The following is a 22,476-nucleotide window of genomic DNA, read 5'->3' as shown; positions in this document are numbered from 1 at the left end:
GTTCTCACCTACATCGTCCATATAGGATGACTCGGGAACTCAACTCCTACCCCGGGCAGCTCACCTATCCCCTTATGCCCAGGGGAAAGGTATCAAGCCGTTTGACAGCTGATGCTAGCTGTCAAACCGGCTTTTACGCGAAACAGGCGGGAGGCAGCAAACAGCTGCGACCGACGAAGACGCCTGCCACCGGAAGTCTCCGTATAAGGAAACTTTTAAATTGGAAAATCAACCTCAGCCCCTTTAGGCATGATGCGGCTATTTTGACATCACCAGCCTTTTATCATGGTTTATAAGTAGGTAAAACTGTGGCAAATGAGCTGTTAAAATTGCTATGAAGAAAGGAAATGCTTTCAAGTAAGGCTTGATCCCTAGCAACTATATGAAGACATCCACATAATTATCTAGATAGTATTTTTAGAAGTGGTTTTCCTTTTTTAAAAAAAAATATATATTTTATTGATTTTTTACAATAGCAATTTTTAGTGCTTAGTAAACAGCATGGTGTTTGGGTTCATATATTTAAAAACAATCAATAATAATTAATTTATATAATTCCATAATCAATATATTAATTAATGATATATTTCTTTGATCTTCTCTTCTTCCAGTAGTATTCTCCTTTGTCAACATTAAGCAAATATAATTCTTAATACTTTCGATACATATAGGGTTGGATATAAACATTTTTCTTGTGTTTGTACAAATAACAATAACATCCACATATAACATCTTTTCTGATCGGCTTATGTTTCAATTGTATTTATAAAAGTTATCTTATTAAGTTTGGATATTTAAAGGTAATTAATTTTGAGAAAATTATGACTGATAAGAATGGTCTGAATACTGAGGGGAAATTAAGCTTAAATAAGAATCTTGAAAACAGGACACATGAAAACATTATTACTAGAGGCATCCTAATGCAAGAACAGGTAATCCTTGATTTACAACAGTTCATTTAGTGACCCTTATTTACAAAAGCACTGAAAAAAGTGACTCATGACCATTTTCATACTTACAATCATTGCAGCATCTTCATACTCAGGTGATCAATGTTTAGACATTTGGGCTTCCGGTTTCGTCACGCAGCCGCCATGGACAGCTGGGAGATTTGCTCTCTCTCCCCTGTTCAGTTTCGCATCGCTGGGGACCCCTGAGAAGGGCCGAAAATCGCCTCGAAGAGGCGACCAGCAAGGAGGGGCTTTTGCTGGATCGCAGGAGAGCAGCAACTCTCCTGTTAGAGCTGGCAATTCCTCCAAACCGGCAGACAAAAGGACCGGCCATAGAAATATGGCTCTTCCCTAGGCTGCTAACAGCCGAAGTCACATTAACATCTGGCAACTTCAAAGCAGCGTGGAAAGGATTGGGTGAGACCTCCTCTCTTACATCCTAATTACTTAATTACCTGCATAAGCTGTTAAAAGTACTTTCCCCCCTGTGGTGAGGGAAGGGGATTTTAGCCCTCCCTCCAGAAACAGCAGCTATCAACCACTCGGGAGTTTAAAACATTGGAAAAATACTGGGATCCTAATTGGAATTCTATTTTCTAAAACTGGTGGATTATAAGACTTGTAACTTTCTACTTTCTATTTTTCTTTTTCTTCCCTGATTTTTACTGTAACTACTATTGAAGATTTGGGTTCTTTTTCTGCCCCTTAAAATAGAGGGGGGAAAGAAAACTGAAAAGATCTAACTAACTCTGAGATGACACTTGCTGGCTAACTTTGAGACTGTAACCTGCTATTCTTTAAGAGAGACTTGTTGACAGCCTTGAAAGTAGATAAGATATAAAGCAGCCTTGAAGCTCCATCTGCAAGAAACTCAGCTCAGCTCCTTACATGGTGGACTTTCTGATTGTAAGTTTTGTTGTTGTTTTTTTAAGTTTAATACACTACATTGGAAGAAGAACAGGAATGGATTTTTTCTACAGAGGAAGTACAGGAACAAATTCTTTATATGTTAAAAGCAATTATCCAAACTCTTCAAACTCAAACTATGACTTCAACCAAAGAATCATCTATACAGAATTCTATAGAGAAAGTGAAACAACAAAAAAATGCTATGACAGAAGACTTAGATACTCAACAAATACAGACAGTGGAAAACACAAAAAAAGAAACTGATAATAGAGAACAAGGAAAGGACTTTTCTTATAAACCAGAAGGAATTTGAAGATAAAAAAGAAAAACAGATGAAACAGAAGATAAATACTTCGGGACAACTGCATCGAATTGGAAAAATAAAGAGACGACCTGCTAAATCAGCTAGACCTCTTAAGAAAACAGCAACTGAATGCCCTTATCAATATCAAACAATAGCCACAACAATACAAGGAGATTTTTTTGATGATTTAAAAGCAAAGATACAAAAGATGATTTGGCAGAGGAAAAAAGCTAGAATAAGACTGAAAGGGATTGGGGTTTTGATGTATACATGAGATCCAAAATAGAATATATCTAAATGGATAGAATATGTATTCTGAATATAAGATATTGTAACGATTTGAGATAAAAAAAAATTGGTTTTATAAAATCTAGAAATATACTGTAAATATTGAAATAAGAATATTATATTGTTTTATTAGTTTGTTAAGATATATGGTAGAATTTATGTATAAGGTCTGTATTTAAAATATTAGATTGTATGAGAAATTGTGATAAAGGAATTGTGCTTAATTAAAATTTGAAAAGAATAAATAAATATTAAACGTTAAATTAAAATATTAAGGTAAAATCAACCACCATGTCACTGATTTGCTAAAAGTTTGAATGTTTACAGATAACTAAGATTTGAGTTTAAGATATTGTTATGAGTTGAGACACAGGTTAAGTAAAACTTAGAAGTATAAATACTAATAATTAAATTCGTATATTGGTTTGTGGTACAAATCCTGATGGTTTAATTTTTTTTTCTCTCTTTTTCTGGAAAGGAAGAAAGGAAAGAAGTAGAAAGAAGAAAAGAAAAAAATTATTAGCCCTAAATATGAGATAGGAGACTGAGAAATTAGGATCATTTAAAATCTGGAAATGATAAAGATTAAACGTTAAATTTAAATATCAATGGGAAATTAAAGTTAAGAAAAACTTATTAGGTTATTGTCTAAAAGATGGAATGTCAAATTAATTAAGATATGTATAGACTGAAGATTATTGTTGAATACTAGAAAGGTATTTTTTGTTTGATTGATAGAATAAGAACTGTATTGATCTGAATATGACAGTAGATTTTATGGGGGAAAGAGAGGGAATTAGTTGTTGTAATACTTTGAGATTTGTATGATGATATTTAAATGTAATGGAATTACTGCGCTCAACCGCCACGCTACTTTTCAAATATGTAAATGTAATATTGGAAAATAAATAAAAAACTTGGGAAAAAAATGTTTAGACATTTGGCAACTATTTTGTTTGGAAAATTTGTATTGCTGCTTACTTGATCACGATGACTCAAGGCGACTTACAGGAAATTTATGATGGTTGCAGTGTCCTGGAATAATATGATCATCTTTTGCTACTAAATTAAAAACTGCAGTGATTCACTTAACAGCTGTGGCAAGAAAGGTCATAAAATGGGGCAAAATTCATTTAACAAATGTCTTACTTAGCAATAGAAAATGTAATCATATTAAACTGCCTTGTGAGCAGATTTGAGAAAAGTAAGGGAAATGATGCTGAAAAACAAAACCTGATATTATAAAACACCATTGAACTTAATAGAGAAGTTTGAACATTTTTCTAAAGGTTATTATGAATCACATGTGCCCTTTTCAAAGGCAACAATAATAAATATGAGTCAGTTGCCAAATGTCTGAACTTTGATCACGTGAGTATGGAGATGCTGCAACGATCATAAATATCAAAATTACACAATGGTCAGCAGAACTTTATATTGTGCTGAACAAAAGTAAGAAATATGGAGTCAGGTCCATTTTTTCAGAAATAGTTTCCTAACTTTGAAGACTTACTATATTTTTATCTAATTATCTCTGACTCCCTGATCCCTATTTATATGCCTTGTCAAATTAGCTTGAGTACCAAAAGAAACAATACAGGTAGTCCTCAACTTACAAGAGTTCATTTAGTGACCGTTCAAATTTGCAACAGCACTGAAAAAAGTGACTTATGACCATTTTTCACACTTACGACCATTGCAGCATCCCTGTGGTCACGTGATCAAAATTTGGATGCAGGGCAACTGGTTCATATTTATCATGGTTGCAGTGTCCCAGGGTCATGTAATCATCTTTTGTGATCTTCTGACAAGCAAATCAATAGTAAATCCAGATTCACTTAACAACCCTGTTACTAACTTAACAACTGCAGTGATTCTCTTAATAACTTTGGCAAGAAATGTCATAAATGGGGCAAAATTCGCTTAACAACTGACTCACTTAGCAACAGAAATTTTGGGCTCAATTGTGGTCATAAGTGAAGGATTACCTCTAATTGAATTTTCTTGTATTATGATGGAGTCTACTCAACAGATATTATTAGAAGTTATTAACCCAAGATTACTTTTTCTTTTAGCTGAAACAAAGATCTGCTTCAAATATTATCATGGAGTGAGTGGGGCACTGCGGGCAACAACTCCCAGTGTGACAGTGAAGAATAATGCGGTTCCTGTAAGTTTTATGCTGGCTTCCTTATTATGATCATTAACCTATGCTGTCTTTTGCTTATGACTATGATTCAGTTGTATCAGTAGTTTTCATCTTTACAACTGGGCTTGCTGAATTGTTGTGTTCTATAATTCATTGTCAGTTTTTCTTCTCTCTGTGTATTCTTATAATTCTTATATCACAATAGTAATGGGGGACTTTAACTACCCTGACATTAACTGGAAGACAAACTCTGCACCAAGTGGAAGATCAAACAGGTTCCTGGCAAACCTAGCAGACAACTTTGTCTCCCAAAAAGTAGAGAAGGGAACTAGGGGAATAGCCATTTTGGATCTAATTCTCACTAACAGAGATGAAATGATAGAAGGTGTTGAAGCCACAGGAACCTTGGGAGGAAGTGATCATGCAATATTGGAATTCAACATTATAGAAGCACAAGCAATAGAACACAGTCAAACTAGAGTCTTGGACTTCAAGAGAGCTAATTTCAATAAACTTAGAGAGGGTTTGGGAAGGATTCCATGGATGAGAATCCTCAAGGGGAAAACAATTCAAGAAGCTTGGAAAATTTTGAAAAGTGAGATAATAAAAGCCCAGTCTAGCACAATACCAACAAAGAGGAAAAATAACAGCTCTCAAAAGAAACCAGCATGGCTGCATAAAGAACTGTCTGACAAATTGAAAGATAAAAAGGACAAATATAGAAAGTGGAAAGAGGGGCACATAACTAAGTCAGAATATCAGCAAATAGCCCGAGCCTGCAATGATGAAGTCAGGAAAGCTAAGGCTCAAAATGAACTAAGGCTTGCGACCAAAGTAAAAAATAACAAAAAAAGCTTCTTTCAACAGGTAAAAAACAAGAAAAAAGTGAAGGAAATGATTGGTCCATTAGTGGGTGAAAGTGGCAAGAAGGTGACAAGCAACAGGGAGAAAGCAGAACTATTTAACTCGTTTTTTGTATCTGTCTTTACACAAAGAGAAAAAACAGACCAACCTATCAAAAATAGTGCCATAAAAAACAGAATAGAAACACAAGTTAAGATAGGCAAGAAAATGGTAAGTGAGCTCTTGTCCAGCCTAGACAAGTTCAAATCGCCAGGACCAGATGGATGACACCCCAAGGTTCTCAAGGAACTGGCAGATGTGATCTCAGGACCACTGAACTATATTTTTCAAAAATCCTGGAGCACTGGGGAACTACCGGAGGACTGGAAAAGAGCTGATGTAGTTCCCATCTTCAAAAAAGGGAAAAAAATGGACCCAGGAAATTACAGACTTATCAGCTTGACCTCAATACCTGGGAAGATTCTGGAAAAGATAATCAAACAATGAATCAGCGAACACCTAGAGGCAAACTAAAAGCCAACATGGGTTTGTCAAAAACAGATCATGCCAGACAAATCTTATTGCATTCTTCGACCAAGTGACAAAATTAGCAGATCAGAGGAATGCTGTGGATATAATTTACTTGGACTTCAGTAAGGCATTTTATAAAGTATATCACAATCTACTACTTGACAAGATAGAAAAATGTGGGTTAGACAGCATCATCACCAGGTGAATCTGTAGCTGGCTGACCGGCCGTACTCAGCGTGTGGTCCTCAATGGAACCGCATCTACATGGAGGGAAGTGTGTAGTGGGTGCCCCAGGGCTCTGTTCTTGGCCCAGTGCTCTTCAACATCTTCATCAACAATTTGGACGGGGGGATAGATGAGGAACTCATCAAATTTGCAGATGACACCAAGCTGGCAGGAATAGCCAATACTCCAGAAGACAGGCTTAAGATACAGAAGGATCTGGACAGACTTGAACACTGGGCACTATCTAACAAAATGAAATTCAATGGTGAAAAAAGCAAGGTTCTACATTTAGGCAAGAAAAACCAAATGTACAGGTATAGTATAGGGGGTACCTTGCTCAACAGTAGTAACTGTGAGAGGGACCTCGGAGTCCTAGTGGACAATCACTTAAATATGAGCCAGCAGTGTACTGCAGCTGCCAAAAAGGCCAACACAGTGCTAGGCTGCATTAACAGAGGGATAGAATCAGGATCATGTGAAGTGTTAATACCACTTTACAATGCCTTGGTAAGGCCACACTTGGAATACTGCATCCAGTTTTGGTCACCGCAATGTAAAAAAGATGTTGAGACTCTAGAAAGAGTACAGAGAAGAGCAACAAAGATGATTAGGGGACTGGAGGCTAAAGCATATAAGGAACGGTTGCTGGAATTGGGTATGTCTAGTTTAATGAAGAGAAGGACAAGGGGGGACATGATAGCAGTGTTCCAATATCTCAGGGGCTGCCACAAAGAAGAGGGAGCCAAGCTATTTTCCAAAGCCCCTGAAGGCAGGACAAGAAGCAACGGATGGAAACTAATCAAGGAGAGAAGCAATCTAGAACTAAGGAGAAACTTCCTGACAGAACAATTAACCAGTGGAACAACCTGCCTCCAGAAGCGGTGAATGCTCCAACACTGGAAGTTTTTAAGAAGAGACTGGACAGCCATTTGTCCGAAATGGTATAGGGTTTCCTGAGCAGGGGGTTGGACTAGATGACCTCCAAGGTCCCTTCCAACTTTATTATTATTATGGTAACCATTCTTCATATGTTTAGCCTTCAGTCCCTTAATCATTTTGGTGCTATTCTCTGCACTTTTTCTAGAGCCTCAGCATCTTTTTTTTTGTGGTGACCAAATCTGGACAGAATATTCTAAGTATGGTTTTACCAAAGCACTGTAAAGTCGTACTAGCACTTCAAGTGATCTTGATTCTATCCCTCTCTTGATGCCTAGGATTGTACTGGCTTTTTTGGAAGTGCAACATATTGCTGGCTCATATTAAGTGGTTGTCCACTGGGACTATTAGATCCCTCTCACAGTTATTGCTATTGAGCCAGGTATCTATTCTACACCTATATATTAGTTTTTTTTCTTGCCTAGGTATAACACCTAATTTTTCTCACTACTGATTGCATTTTTTTTAATTGGGCCCAGTGTTCATGTCTGTCAAGGTTCTTCTGTGTCTTGAGCCTATGTTCTAAAATGTTGGCTGTTCCATTTAGGTTGGTATAATTTGCAAATTTAATGAATTCCCCTTTATCTTCTAATCTAAATCATTTATGAAGACACTGAAGAGTATAAAGCCTAAGACAGAATCTTGGGTACTCCACTGCAAGCTTTCCACCATGTAGATGCAGTTCCATTAAATACTACACATTGAGTTCTCGTTTAAATTTATTTTCCCCACAATATTCAAAAGAAAGCATTTTTATTTGTTAAAATTGTCTTAGAGTTAATTACATTTATATATTGAAAACCTTTTCCTCATATGAACCATCCCAAAACTTACATGTTTTATATCTTGAAATAGAAAGAAGAAAGGGCAAAAATAATATACTATCTAAAAGAAGCATATCCCTCTTAAACTAAAATTCCTTAATAATCAATGTTTCATTTTTTAAAACACATTCAAATCTTCAAAATCCATTATATTTAAATATTTAATACATTTCTCTCATATAAATCTTCCCACACATTTTTATATTTCTCATATCATAGGCAAAAAAAAATACTGTATTGCTTAAGAAGCCTATTTCTCCTAAACTAAGTTTCATTTGTATTCAAAATTTTATTTCTTTAACCATATTCAAACAAGTGTTTGAATATCTTTAAATATTCCATCAAACAAATCCCATTATCTAATTTCTTAATTCTGGCTTTAGCCCCCCCCTTTTTTTTTTTTTTGCCAAAGTGTCAGGGCCCACTTCAAAACCTTATCCCAAGAAAGCAGGACTCTTGGAACAGTTTCATTCCAAAAGGAACTTTTATTAGGAAAAGCTGATAGCAGGTATAGAAGGCAGGATCTGAGGGTTTACCGCTCAGATCAATAAGTTAAAAGAGTCCCAAGCAAACCCCACCCCAATAGTTCATCCGTTCAATTTAAATGAGCCAGTCCCCAGGTGTTAAGTCCGCTGTGGGAATGGAGCTGATAATGGGGCCCATTCCCATGCTTGTGAAGATATTGTTAGTTCTTCGCACCTTCCCTTCCCCAGCAAGAGATAAGCCAGATGGCCGGAGGCACATTCCTTTCTCACCCCAGGTTGACATCAAAGGAGAGATAGTTCAAAGAGTAAGTATGTAGAAACAGCGGAAGGGATACATTGTAGCAAAGCAGAAAAACATACCACAGAGCCTCTCCCCTCTCCCTCAGGAGAATGGCAGAATCCACAAAAAGAAATGAAAAGAATTGAAGTAGATTCCCCCCCCCAAGAAAGGAATGGGTTCTGACACAAAGATTTTTCCTAGTCAGTATGTTCCGTTGAATCCCAAGATCTTCCCATGGCTTTGTAGGTGTTGTTATCAGTACAAAAGCTACGTCAATTGAAGTGTTTTTGTGAAGATATTCCTCAGAGATCTTTTTCTTTCTTTCTCTCTTAGTTTCCCTCATCAGCTTTTTTCTCTCAAATTCTTGAATTCTTGATGTATAGGTTGTCTTCCAGTATTTCCTGGAAGCTTTTGTCCATCTGAATCCTTCCATTATTAAATTCCATCTCAAAGTTTCTTTCCACGAGTTTATATTCAGTTGTCTGCTTTACATGATCTCTCTCTCTCTTTTTGTTTTCTGATCCTTTATTTGTTGTGATGTTAAATTGAGATATGCATTCACTTAAATTTTCAAATTCATTTTTAATTTCCTTGTGGTTTGAAATTAATGTCCTTTGTATATGTTGTAACATAACATACATTTCCTCCTGAAAAGTATTTATTTTTTCTTGATATATTCTTTCTGCAGACCTCTGATGCTACATAATGACCAAAAATCCTTTCTCTGCCAATCACTTTAACGTTACAGTTTAAAAAATATTTATAGTCCAGGAAGGTCAATTTTTTTCTAAATTTTATAGAGATAATCCACAATGTTTTCTTTTCTTTTATTACAGCTGTTCTTTGTTTGGTTAAAGCTTTGAAGGTCACAATAACAATTTTTTTTCTGGGCTGTATATTTAGGGCAGTATTTCCATCCACCACTAGATGTCAGCACCAGTCCATCTTTCAATTTTCAAAACAAATAAGCCATTTATCTTCGTCAATAATCTTTTTTTTTATTGAAAAGTTTTATAAAAGTTACAATATAAACCCCAAAACAAACCCACCCTAACCCCCCCTCTCCCTCCCCCGCTTCCCAGAGCTGAATATAGGGTTACAAATATAATAATCATAATCTAACTAACATTAACCAACTATATAAATAACCAAGTCCATAATGCGCTTTAATTCCCCTTTAACATAAATATAATAATAATAATAAAAACATAAACAAATTAGTATCCTAATTATTAAACAATAGAATACCCATATTGTTAAACAATACTAATACTAAAAGTAATAATAATATCATTTAATTAAAACTAATAAAAATTTCACTATAATAAGCTATTAATACTAATAATACTCTAAAATTTACTCATAAGCTAAATGGAACTTTTTAGTCCCATATTTATTCTGAATATAATCTATCCATCTTCTCCAAACCGAAATGTATCTTTCTTGTGAGTGATCCTTCAAATAGGCAGAAATCTTAGCCATTTCTGCTAAATTTGACACTTTAAGCGTCCATTCTTCTATAGTAGGCAAGCAATCCTTCTTCCAATATTGCCCTACTAATAACCTTGCAGCTGTTATCAAATTCAACATCAAATTAGTTTCTTTAGTATCACAATCTGTAATAACACCCAACAAAAATAATTGTGGAGTGAACTTTATCTTTCTCTTGAAAATCTTTTGAATGTTCCACCAAATCTTAATCCAATAATCTTTTGCCAGGAAACTCTTAATACATTCCATCGATTTCACCTTTTCCAAGTTTAAATCTTATATTAATTTTATTTCTGTGTATTTTTATTCCCCATAAATTTAATTCGCCACTTCCGTTTAGAGGAGGGAGGAGCAAAGATACCCCCTCTTTCACTTTCGGAGGATTTTTACTTCTGGGTTTTTTCTTTTTTTTTTTCAGGAAATCAATCAGATACAAGAGACAGAATCAATATTCTTACTCAGTTCAATCACACTGTTTACGATCACTTAATTTACTGCTTTTTGGCTTCGGCTGCATGTATCTTGGGCTAGACTCACAAATGACTCTAGCCTTTCTTCTGTTGTTTCTGGAGAGCTTTCCCTGGACATCTGTATCGACTGCCATCTCCCCAGGCTCGGCGGGGCTTCCCTCCTTCTTTGCCACCTCTCCGGGGTGGCTTTTGGCCCATTAGGGTCCCCAAACAGAGAGAAATCAGCCATAGGATGCAGAGCCCCACAATCCCTTGGCTGTTGCACTAACTGCGCAAAACCAGAAGCCGGAAAGATCTATGACAAGATGATCTAGGTCAGACATGTCAAACTCGCGACATCACGTGACGTCGCACAACGTATTGGCACTGTTTTGCCATTGCCGGCAATGGGGTGGACACGGCTTCCGCATGATGCGTCCGGCCTGCGGGCCAGCAGTTTGACACCCCTGATCTAGATGATTAATTAGAAAAGAAGCTTAATAATGAAGTGGAGGATATTCGTAGACATGTAATTGTTATTTTTCAAAAAAATTACCAAGAAATGTTCTAATTTAAGGTTGACAAAAGAGAATATTATTGGAAGAAGAGAAAATCAAGGAAAATTACTATGTGGAATATGGAACTATAAAAATTAAATGTTGATTATTTGTAAATATAAACCTAGACAACACACTGTTTACCAAATATTAATGGTGATATGGAAAAAAACCCAATAAAATATATATTTTAAAAAATAAAGACTACGCATTGAGTTACGAATCCATCTATGGGGATGTTATCTAATCCGCATTTTTCTATCTTATCAAGTAGTAGGCTGTGGTCTACTTTGCAAATGCCTTACTGAAGTCCAAGTATACTATGTTTACAACATATCTCATGATAAGCAGAAAAATATGTAATCTTCCTCATGATTTATACAGATGGCTTTACAAGTTTATAGAATTGTTTGGGTTGCTATTGAAATTCCTCAGTTTCTTTTCAGCAGTGAAGTGACAATGTATTTGTCCTTGAGCTAAACACATTCTTCTTTTCTAAACTTCTCAATTCCCCTCCTTATCCCCCCCTTATATTCCTTAATCTTCCTTTCATCCTGGTTGAGGATCTGGCCTTCAGAACAAATTTACCAGGGATGACCACAAATTTATATTGTGTAGTGTTAGCTGATATTTAGACAGTCAGATTGGTCTAGTGACTAGAAACTAAAAGACTATGAATTCTAGTCCCACCTTAGCCATGAAAGCCAGTTGGGTGACTTTGGGCTAGTCTCTTTCATCCAACCTCCCTCACAAGGTTATTTTATGGGGAAAATAGGAGGAATTGGATTGTTGAATTTGTCAAAATAATAAAGATGGGATATTAATTAATAAACAAATTAAGCAGGTCAATGTCTTTATTTTAAACTTGTGAGCAAGCTTTTGGGAGAGCAGATTCCAAAGGCATTGTAACTCCTATTGCATGTGATTTATTTCTTGACAGTGGTAAAAGGGCTGCAGTAGGCCATGTTAAATCAAATATCCATACTAGGTTGGCATCAATGCAGTAATCACTGGCCAATTGGAAGCCACCTATTCCCACAAGCTTTCTGGCATTACTAAAACACTGTCCCTAATAGTTATAAATGCAGATGGGTAGTTATCTATAACTTCTTTCAATTCACCCTCCTATTTTGCATGGTCTGGTTAACTTTGCTGCCTCTTCCTGTATTAGTACCTGAAGGCAGAAATGTCACTTTTTCATGTGTTAGATATAAGAGCAAGGCTTTCACCAAATAATTCCAAAAGCTCTAGAAAATTCTGAACAGAGCTCTGTAGGGGCACATAAAACATAACTGAATTTACAGGTAGGTGTTCAAACTTAAAAAAACATGTTTATAACTTTGAACATTTCATTTTTCTATGCCATAGAACAGGTTAGATTTTGTTTTTTTGTTTTTTAAAACACCAAGTGTAAACAACTTTGCTGTTTGATAGTTAAATACTTGGCTTAGATCTTTATCCATTTAAATTTATACTTGTGTCATTCTAGTAAAGCGTAATGGGTAGGTGAGTACTTTCCACCTATGATGCCTGCCATTTTATCTAACACTTTTTCATAATTCAGAAAGTCATCTTGATATTAAAATCATTCTATTTTACCATCTGAAACTGAAAGCTTTCCATAGGTGACTGATCTTATGGAAGCCAGTTTGCAGGAGGAATCTCATGAATGAACCAGATCATCTGCTTCTTACACAAGAGGGTTCAGCTCACAATGCACGACTCTTCACTGTGCATTACAGTGCCATGTCTAACTGAACATACCCAATAATGATATCCCAATGTTTTAATGATAGAGACATTTGGAATATGGAATGAAACTGCCAAAAGCAGCTTGCTCTTTCAAGTAGGCTGTCATCATGGGCATAGCTAATCACACAAAAAAAGGGTGAACCAGCTATAAAATGTATCATTAACAAAGGAGGTAGTTGTCACATGCAGCACTCCATGAAGGTTATCAATATACAATGTTGCAAGAAAGAATGTTTACATTTATTTGTTTTTTGTGCCTTTGAGCCAGTTTTTGACTCCTAGTGATTGCCTGGACTCCTGCACATTTCTTGGAAGTTTTCAGAAATGGTTTTTCATTGCCTCTTTCCTAGGGTGATGAGGGTGTTACTGGCTCCAGTTCAGTTGGCTTTGTGCAAAGACAGGACAAGAAGTTGCAGTCTCCTAATTTCTAACCCAGTGCCTTTACCTCTAAACCAGCTGTCCCCAACCTTTCCAGCTTTGTGAACCAGTGGCAGCGGGAGGGAGGAGGGAGGGAATGGTTTGACACAAGCATTAGATAAGCGCGCTCGCATAAATGGAGCTTCACACAGGATCTTTGCACACTCACACAAGTAGAGCTCGGTGGACTTGCATGCTCATCTGCTGTGTAGGCAGCCCAGTTCCAAACAAGCCATGGCCTGGGGTTTGGGGACCCTTGCTCTACACCAAACTGGCTCTCTTTTGTTAAATGCAGATTGTTTTAATTTTTAGTTCTAGGATCTGTCTGTATAGTATTCTATTTAAATTGAGGTCCTTGGGTCTTTAAAAACATTACATTTTTCCCCCAATAATCAACACACAGTTCCTAGTTTGTATGGTGATTAAGAAAGTTATTGTTATTTTAATGTGCAGTAATTTAGCTTCAACCATAATTGCTTTTAGAGTGTGTAGCACCAGATTGAAATGAACAGTGCAAATCAATGCAAAAAAATAAAATAAACTTTTTTCCTCTTCAAAAGTACAGAAAAGATCATCGTTATAGCAATTTACTTATTAATGGCTTTGATGCACAGATGATATCTTTTGGCTGCTGTATTATTCAGATTATGTCTCCTGTTATGATCAAATAGTAGAAGCATTAATAGCCTGTAGATCAGACATGTCAAACTTGCAATGTCACATGATGTCACGCAACGTATCAGAACTTTTTCCCCATTGCTGGCAATAGGGTGGGCGCAGTTTCCTCATGACACGTCCAGCCCGCAGGCTGGCAGTTTGACACCCCTGCTGTAGATAATACTATAACAATCTATGTACAAAGATGCATAGCTGCAAAGTACATTTGTAACCTTTCACACTTCAGTGGCTCCTTTTTACCTCCTTACACACATCAGGCAATAAATCTAATTTAGTTGGCACCAGTCAATTGCTATCTTCCATAAATCTTAATATGACTGCTTTAACCATTTAAAACACACACACAACATCTAATTAAATGATTTAAGAGATAAAATGGAAAGCAGAGAATTATTATCATGCCCTAATTCATATCCCCCATTCACATTTTTATGCTGTTCTACCTATGTTGTGAGCTAATCACTTGGCAAACATTTAAAAGTTCAAACAGCTAAGAACTATATATTTTCCCTTGATCTGGCTAGTCATTATGACCTTCTCCCTCCCTCTCTCCCTCCCTCCCTCTCTCTCTCACACACACACAGAGACACACAGAGACACACAAAGAGACACCAATGCTAATTTCCTCCTCTTCCTCCTCTTCCCTTATTTTGACTCCCTTCATTAGGGAAATGGGCAGAGTTTATTAACTATGGGAGTTTCTCACATGCATTTTTCTGTGGGTTATTTTCTGTGGGTTATTTTCGCTATCTAGTCCCTTTTTTCATTGAGGTCACATTCTATAACGGTTAAGGTATTGGACACTTAATGTTAAGGTCCTGAATAGCAGAGAGATCCAGTTTCTAGTCCATCCTTATTCCTGAAGTTCCATGGATAAATCTCAATCAGTCTCCCTTAACTCTACCTGCCTTACGGGGTTAGATTGTGGAAATAAAATAGGTGTGTACTGCATGTAGATTTAAATGCAAATGAAATAAAAATACATAAATTTTGGTTATTTCTTTAACAAAAATCCATTATAATTCTTATACATATTATTGAATAAAGCAAATTTCTCTATCCACATTTTTATTGTGTATGTCAGCTTCAGTACAAATCAATTTAAGGGCAGGATTGAAATTGCCCTCTGGCAATTAATTGCACAGAACTGTCTCTACAAGAACAGTGCCTTGGAGAATCACTGAAGAGTTTTTAAAAAATCATTATAATAGGGTTGCTGATTTTTAAGTTAAAAAATACCAAAAATATCATGTGATGTCCCTGTCAACTCTATAATGAACCTGGCTGCAGCCATCTTGTTCATTCTCGGTTGCCACCTGAATGGGAAGGAGTACAAAGTATCTTTGCTAGTCTACACACTTCTGTGTCCCATGGGAATCAAGGTCATTCTATCACTTATGTTAGAGGGTTGGGCGTATTGTTAGAAAGCATGCCAAACTATTCTAGTTTGGAGGAAATTTCAGACTTGGTTTCACTTTTGACCATGCCGATATTTTGTATCCAATAAACATGTTCTTTGAGGAAGCTTCTAGCCTTGGAGTTCTGATTTATTTGGTTCTATCTATCGGAACTATGACAGTCCCATTTAATTATATACTAATCTACTTTAGAAATCTTACAGCATGAGCATATTTTCCTAAAGGAATAAAATTCTTATACTGTACTCCTTTATTTATTTCTTGTGCCTTAGCAAAATTGTGTGTGTCTACATACCACTACAACTCTTGTATCTGTTTGTTTATAAACTTTAATTGGGCAAAATGGTGCATCATAGAGCAACTTCTGAACAAGATACCTCAAATGGGTTAACTTACAGAATGCATCCAAAACCTATTCAGATCCTTAATCCAATGGGACTGAAATTTGGAAAAATTGTGGCTGTTTCAGCACTGTTGTGCTACCATGCCACACCACTGCTACAATTGTCATTTCCAGTGCTCCCTAACAGCTTCTTATTATTTGAAGAGTGCAAGAGGGTGAGTGGGGTTGGCACAGGTTGGGGAGGATGTGATCATGTGGGGCATGAGTTGGAGCGGTATGGGGGGAGCAAATGGCCAGTGTGACAGGCTGTCTCCGAGTTACTGAGCATGCGTTTGCGCGGGACAATACGTTGCATTCATTGGCTGACAACGCCCCAGGCTGAATGTATAAAAAGGGGCGGAGCCATTTTGTAGAGAGTTCTGTGTTAGCTGCAAATAAAGAAGTACCTGTTTGTTACTCTGCCTCATTCAATGCCTACCAACGCGGAAAACAGAACAGAAACCCCATACGGAAACTTTTTTTTTCAATGTTGATTTGGATGGCCTTCATTTGCACTTTATTGGATGGTTGGGGAAAAAAACCACACAAAAATGCCTATACAAGCAGGTCTGTTGAGAACAAATAATAGCAACATGTGATATAAATTGAGTCAAGCAAAGCAAATCCAGTGAAATCTGGCACACTATTTTAATAGATAATGTGCAGTTAGATTGCTGATTTAACAACTGGGGGGGGCTTTCTTTTCCCCCCCTCTTTTTTGCCTTTCAATTGATGACATCTTGGGCTGGTGATATGGTTTCGTTGCAATTACCTGCAACTTTCCTGCTCAGATCATCAGAAGCTGGACAGCTAGAATTGTGTACATCTAGTGCTTTATGCACAAATAATAAGAAAAACTACTCAGGATATGCAACTGGGTGCAATAACCCTCATTTTAGTCTTTATGGAGAAACACATGAATTAGGTATTTTGTTAGACATACAGGAGATTTATACTTCATTTCGAAAAGTCATACCACTGTTCTCAAACCTAGTAATCCTAACCTGTATGACAATCATTTATCTTATTGTAATAAGTATTTGTAATTTGCAAAGATAAGAGAAAGTTTCTTCTCCAGTCATAAAACTACAGTAATTCTTTACTTTGCCTTCCAAACATCTATGGGATGAAATTCCCCCGTGGCCACTATTTCTTCTTTACATTGAAAGCATGGATTTATCAGAAGTGTTTTAATCAATAGTTGCTTAATGAATGTTTATCATTGATTTCACCTTGATTGTGTATCTTGGATTAAGTTGTTACCCAATGTTACTTTAGAAAAAGTATTAATGTTTTTGATACTTTTCTCTTTGTTACAGATTTTTAAAAATATCACCAGTGAAGATTCAGGCCAGGGGCATGGAAGCAGAAGGCTGATTAGTTTCTCCCTTTCAGGTATGTTTTTCTTTAACATTTAAAAACAACAAGACTTCATTATCTTATTATAAGTTCCAGTGAATTTTTTTTTGTCATGCCACTTAAAGCTCAACGAGTCTTGTCTAATCTGAATACAGTATTCCAAGAGCAAAATCCCTTCTCTTTGGTTGCCACCTGTCTATGAAGAAAAGAGCACCTGGAGTAGATATCTGATGAGCACCTTGCAGAATGATTAGTTTACACTGTAGCAACATTATTTACTAAAATAAGAGGAAAGTTTTTTTAAAAAAAATCCAGAGAAATTCTTCAAGATGCAAATGTAATTTTGTGCAGAAGGTGGACAATTAATTAAACTTGGGTCCTGGTGATATTTCAGTTATATATTAAAGAGGTGGAAATATTTTAATATTTCTCATCAAGATTAGTAAGGTAAGCATTGTTCAATTTTACATGGCGGTTATGTGAATTTGGGCATGTTTTTCAGGTTTGTTAATAAATAAGTCTTTTAAGGAGAAAGGAAGAGGCATAGTTAGTGCATACTAGAATTTTAAAATCATGTCACTGCTGATGTTTTTTCAGCATTCAGCACTGCCGATGTTTTTTCAGCATTCTGTTCTTGCTATTCAACCTCCTGAACCATAATTTAGATATTTTAATTTATTCTTTATTGTACCAATCTTCTTATCGTGTCTCCTTCCTCTAATACTAATTCATTTATTACTGTCTTGGAAACTATCAAATACTAAATACTAAAGAAAAGGGGGGGAGCCAAGATGGTGGACAGACAGCAAAGGCTGTAAAGAGGTCCTCCAAAAGTAAAAGCTTTTTTTTCTTTTCTTTTTATTTTAACTTTTTAACCCTTTTTACATTGCATTTTAACCTACTTTTAATCCATTTTAACCTATTTTTAATCCATTTTAACCTATTTTTAAATCTGTTTTAACCCTTGTTTGACTTTTTATAATAGTCAAAGACTTTTTATAAAGGATATATACTGGAGAGGCTACCATTATTTTACCTACATTTTAACAACTCTACAAGCCAGGATTACCAAGAATGGGGAAAAGGAGAAAGACAGCGTGTTCACTCGGCAGCACAGAGTTTTTCCAAGCCATTGAAGCAGCAGAAAATGGAAGATTTTGCTGCAAATAGACAGTTTGCTCCAGTAAGTAACTCATCTGTATGTGACTCATTGGAATGTGATTTACAAACTGAACTTGAAAGCAAACAGCATATAGAACTTTCTGTTTCTCTCACAGAAAATAGCTCCCCTCCCTGGAATTCAGCACCCACTTTTCCTGCACAGGATGGGATATTAGCAAACTTAGTAAGAGAGAATGAAACAGATCTCCTTTCCAGACAATGTTTGCTCACAGCTCAAACTATAAATTCAACCTATGAACTTTTATCAATTGTCACAAATAAGGTTGACTGCTTGAAAGAGTCTTTTGCAAAGTTTATCAGCAGTCAAACAAACATTGCAGAAGGACCCAGGAGAACACATAATGATAGACATAAGATGGCTAATGCAGAAATGGAAACTAGAATAGGCCCCTCTCCCACTTCTATAAACAAGAGAGGAAAGAATATCCACAAAGAAAACAACACTCAGTCAGATAGTTCTAGAGGTGACCATTATAACCTCAGTTTACAGACCAACCAGGTTACCTGCAAATCTATGACAACAGAAAGAATAGAGGACGTTGGAGTGATAGAAAAGCTGTTAAGCAATCTCTGTGCCAGCTGCTCCGCTGCAAGTATACTCAGATTGATTTATTACATGCAGAGTGGTTGCCAGCAAGAAGGCAACACATGCGAATTTTGTTATCCTTCAAGCAGTCCATAATTCCCTCAATGCTTTTTAGATTGAAGCACTTCCTGGGCAGTTTTTCAATATCTCCAATACCTGTCTTCCACTCAGGGAACCTGCGCCCACTCCTGGTTCAGTCTCTCCATGAGGGAACTATGGCTTTAAATCCAAGCGGCAACAGACCTTATACTGATAAGTTTGAAGCAGGGGCAGCTGAATCGACCTTGAGAAAACAGAGAAGTGATCCACAAACAGAGTTTCCCACAGTCACTGATTCTACTGAGGGCATGCCAGAAGAAATGTTGATAGACTTTAACGATGTATTGCCAGAACCTGAGCAAGCTAATAATACACAGAGACTGGATGGTTTAAAAGAAGCATTGACAACAACTACTCAATCTAATACATCAAATAATAATTATTATAACTATCCTCCAACAAGTGCCCCTATGGAGAACTTGAACTGACTATATGAAGGCCAGTGCAAGAAAAACACTTTAAAAATCATGTCATGGAATGTAGCCCTTAATCACTCTGATCCTCTGAAAGGTAAAGATATTATATTGGTTCAAGAGACTTGGACTGTTGATGATCTCCTGCTTAATGGCTATTATTCATATAAGCTGGAAGCAAGGCCAGACAGAAGCCCAGGGAGACTGAAAGGAGGGTTGGGTATATTTATTTCTACCAACTTGAGAGCAGAGTCCACACTTATTACCCCTTTAAACCATTCAGCGATGGCCCTTCTCCTCAAGTTGGACTCAGTCCTGCTTTTGATAATTAATGTTTATCTCCCTCCTTCACTATGAAAAGCTGATACCACTGCTGTATGGCTGGAATTGGAACACTACGTTAATAAACAACTCATGGAATACCTAAATGCCAGGGTCTTACTAGGGGGAGACTTTAATGCCAGATTGGGACCAGATGATTATACATTATTCATGAAACATCATCAATACCCACCATCGGAGGTCCCTATATAAACAAACGCCCCCCTCATACGACTCTCTAAAGACATTAGAGCTAACTATGCTGGTCTCTGCCTTGCCAAGTTGGCAAATAAATTTAACTTCATATCTAATGGCTCATGGCCTGGTGACTATCCTGGCGAGTTGGCATTTATGGCAGGGTCCAAAACTAGCACCATTGATTATATCTTAACTTCTATCGACTTAGTACATTATATAGAAAACTTTGAAGTCCTACCTTACCTAGAAAGTTATCATCTACCTCTGTGTGTATACATGCAGCTTTTTATCAGGTAAATACCCTCCAACGACCATTTTATCCCTGCAATCTCTACAGCCGGCCTAACAAGATGTCGAGTCAAATGGACCCAACAACTTGATCAGAAGGTAAGGAGAGCCCTAACAGAGGATAATGTTCAAAAAATCCGTTCAGCCTTTATATCAGCCAACCCGACTCAAGAGTTATTAGAACTATATAAAACTTTAGCTTATGAGCTACAACCATTATTAGCACATGACCGAAATTTCTCAGTTAAGAGGTCCTGTACCGCCTCCAAACCATGGTTTGATAAGGATTGTGTAGAAGCCAAGAAAGCCCTCAACTTGGCATACGAGGAGTACAATTGCAAGACTGGGTATGGCAATAAAGCAATTCTTAAACAGTTACTTACACTCAAAAAACAATTCAAGCAATTGATTGCATTCAAGAAGAGACAAGACACAAGGTCTTCCTGGGAACAGCTCATTGTGGCAGCAAAGCAAAAGAACACTTCCTTATTTTGGCGTCTAATAGTTTGCCACTCTGAAAGAATCTATATCCCACTAGACTGTCATATATCTCCTATAACCTGGAAACTTCATTTTCAGAGAATGTATGAAGACCCCTCCAGCGAAAGTACAAGGTCTATAATGAAAGATTTACCTGAATGGCCTCCAGTTTCAGAGTCTGAAATGAAATCCCTCATTGGCCAACTCAGGATCGGGAAGGCTCCAGGAGCTGACTTCATTTCGGCTATTCATCTATTCATCTATATTGACTCCACCGGCCGTGTCCCAGAGGATTGGGGCTTGGCAATTGTGGTCCCAATTTATAAAAAGGGAAAGAGAGACAGCCCTGCCAATTACAGACCAATAAGTCTGCTAAATATAATCAGCCAACTCTATGCCAAACACCTTCAAGATAAATTAAAGGAGTGGCTGGATCTTGAGAACCTGATTGCCGAAGAACAAGCTGGGTTTAGAGAGGGGAGAGGCACCATAGATCAGTGCTTAGTTCTTCATCATTTGATTGAAAAATACGCATCAGATAGACCTGTATCATTATACGCTGCCTTTATAGATCTTAAATCAGCTTTTCACACGGTTACAAGGACTAAGCTATGGGAGAAGCTGGAAGCTGCCTCAATTGATCACAGACTCTTTCATCTGTTATGTGCCTTACATACCAAAACATCCCTCAAAATGAGGTGTAATATGTAAGGGTCTCTCTCGAGGTCAGTTGAAACTCAAAAGGGGGTTAAACGGGTGCATTTTGGCCCCTTTGCTCTTCAATTTTTACATAAATGATATGGTAAAATGGTTAAATAATCCAAATTACCACCTCCCAAAAATAGGTGACCGAAGCATTGCTCTGCTGCTCTATGCAGATGATGCTGTGATTCTCTTCAGGATGCCAGTTGGCCTTAAAAGAGCCTTGCGAGCCCTTGTCCAATATTGTAAATATAATAAACTGGACATAAATTATGAGAAAACAAAGGTTATGGCTTTTGCAAAAAGGCCAAAAGGATACTCATGGTATTTAGATAGCCACAAAATAGAGCAGGTAACCATCTTTAAATATCTAGGGGTGATCATCCATGCCACTGGCTCACAAAAAGCCCATGGAGAATATGTGGCTGTATCTGGCCAACGATCAGCAAATGCCATTCTTAAATTTTTCCGCACAAAGGGAGAACGCTATGTTCCAGCTGCAATTAAGCTCTTTCTGGCCAAGTTGCTAGCACAGCTTCTCTACAGGACCTTGCTTGGACCCTCAGCTTTGTGTTTTACAACACTGGAAAGAGTTCAGTCCAAATTTATCAGAACAATTCTCCAGATGCCGCGCTGTGTCCCAAATGCACTTCTGCACCTGGAGACAGGATTGATAAAAGTCGAAGCAAGAATCTGTATAGCTTCCTTAAACATCTGGCTAAGGCTTAATTGCTTTCCGCAAGGCCTTGCTCCATTAATTCTTCAAGATAATTTCTCCTCTTCATGGATCAAGGCAGTCTAGTCCAACCTTGCCAAACTAGGCTTCTCATCAGCCTCAATTCTCAAATTGGATAATGACCAAGCAAAACAAACCTTGCATCAAAGGGGTGAGGACATCGAGAGGCAAGTGGACATAGGTATAGCTCTGCTGTTTCTGGCTCCAGACTCTGTTAGATACGTGGTTACATCTGCCAGGAATC

General features: G+C 37.1%; 1 protein-coding gene across 1 annotated transcript in view; it reads left to right on the top strand.

Moving 5' to 3' along the window:
- HECW1 (HECT, C2 and WW domain containing E3 ubiquitin protein ligase 1) overlaps positions 1–22,476 on the top strand; it is a gene marked incomplete at its 5' end in the record, with an annotated part of 182,968 nt that overhangs the window by 30,530 nt on the left and 129,962 nt on the right. The window contains 2 exons of the mRNA XM_029283792.1: positions 4,527–4,621; positions 17,188–17,263. Of these exons, the coding sequence (XP_029139625.1) occupies positions 4,527–4,621; positions 17,188–17,263 (171 nt within the window). The remainder of the gene's footprint in view (positions 1–4,526; positions 4,622–17,187; positions 17,264–22,476) is intronic.

This window comes from Protobothrops mucrosquamatus, unplaced genomic scaffold, assembly GCF_001527695.2.
Source record: "Protobothrops mucrosquamatus isolate PMUCROS unplaced genomic scaffold, P.Mucros_1.0 scaffold232, whole genome shotgun sequence".
In the NCBI taxonomy this organism is placed as follows: Eukaryota; Metazoa; Chordata; class Lepidosauria; order Squamata; family Viperidae; genus Protobothrops; species Protobothrops mucrosquamatus.
Note: the sequence above shows the minus strand (reverse complement) of the source record. Positions and strands in the feature narration are given on the sequence as shown.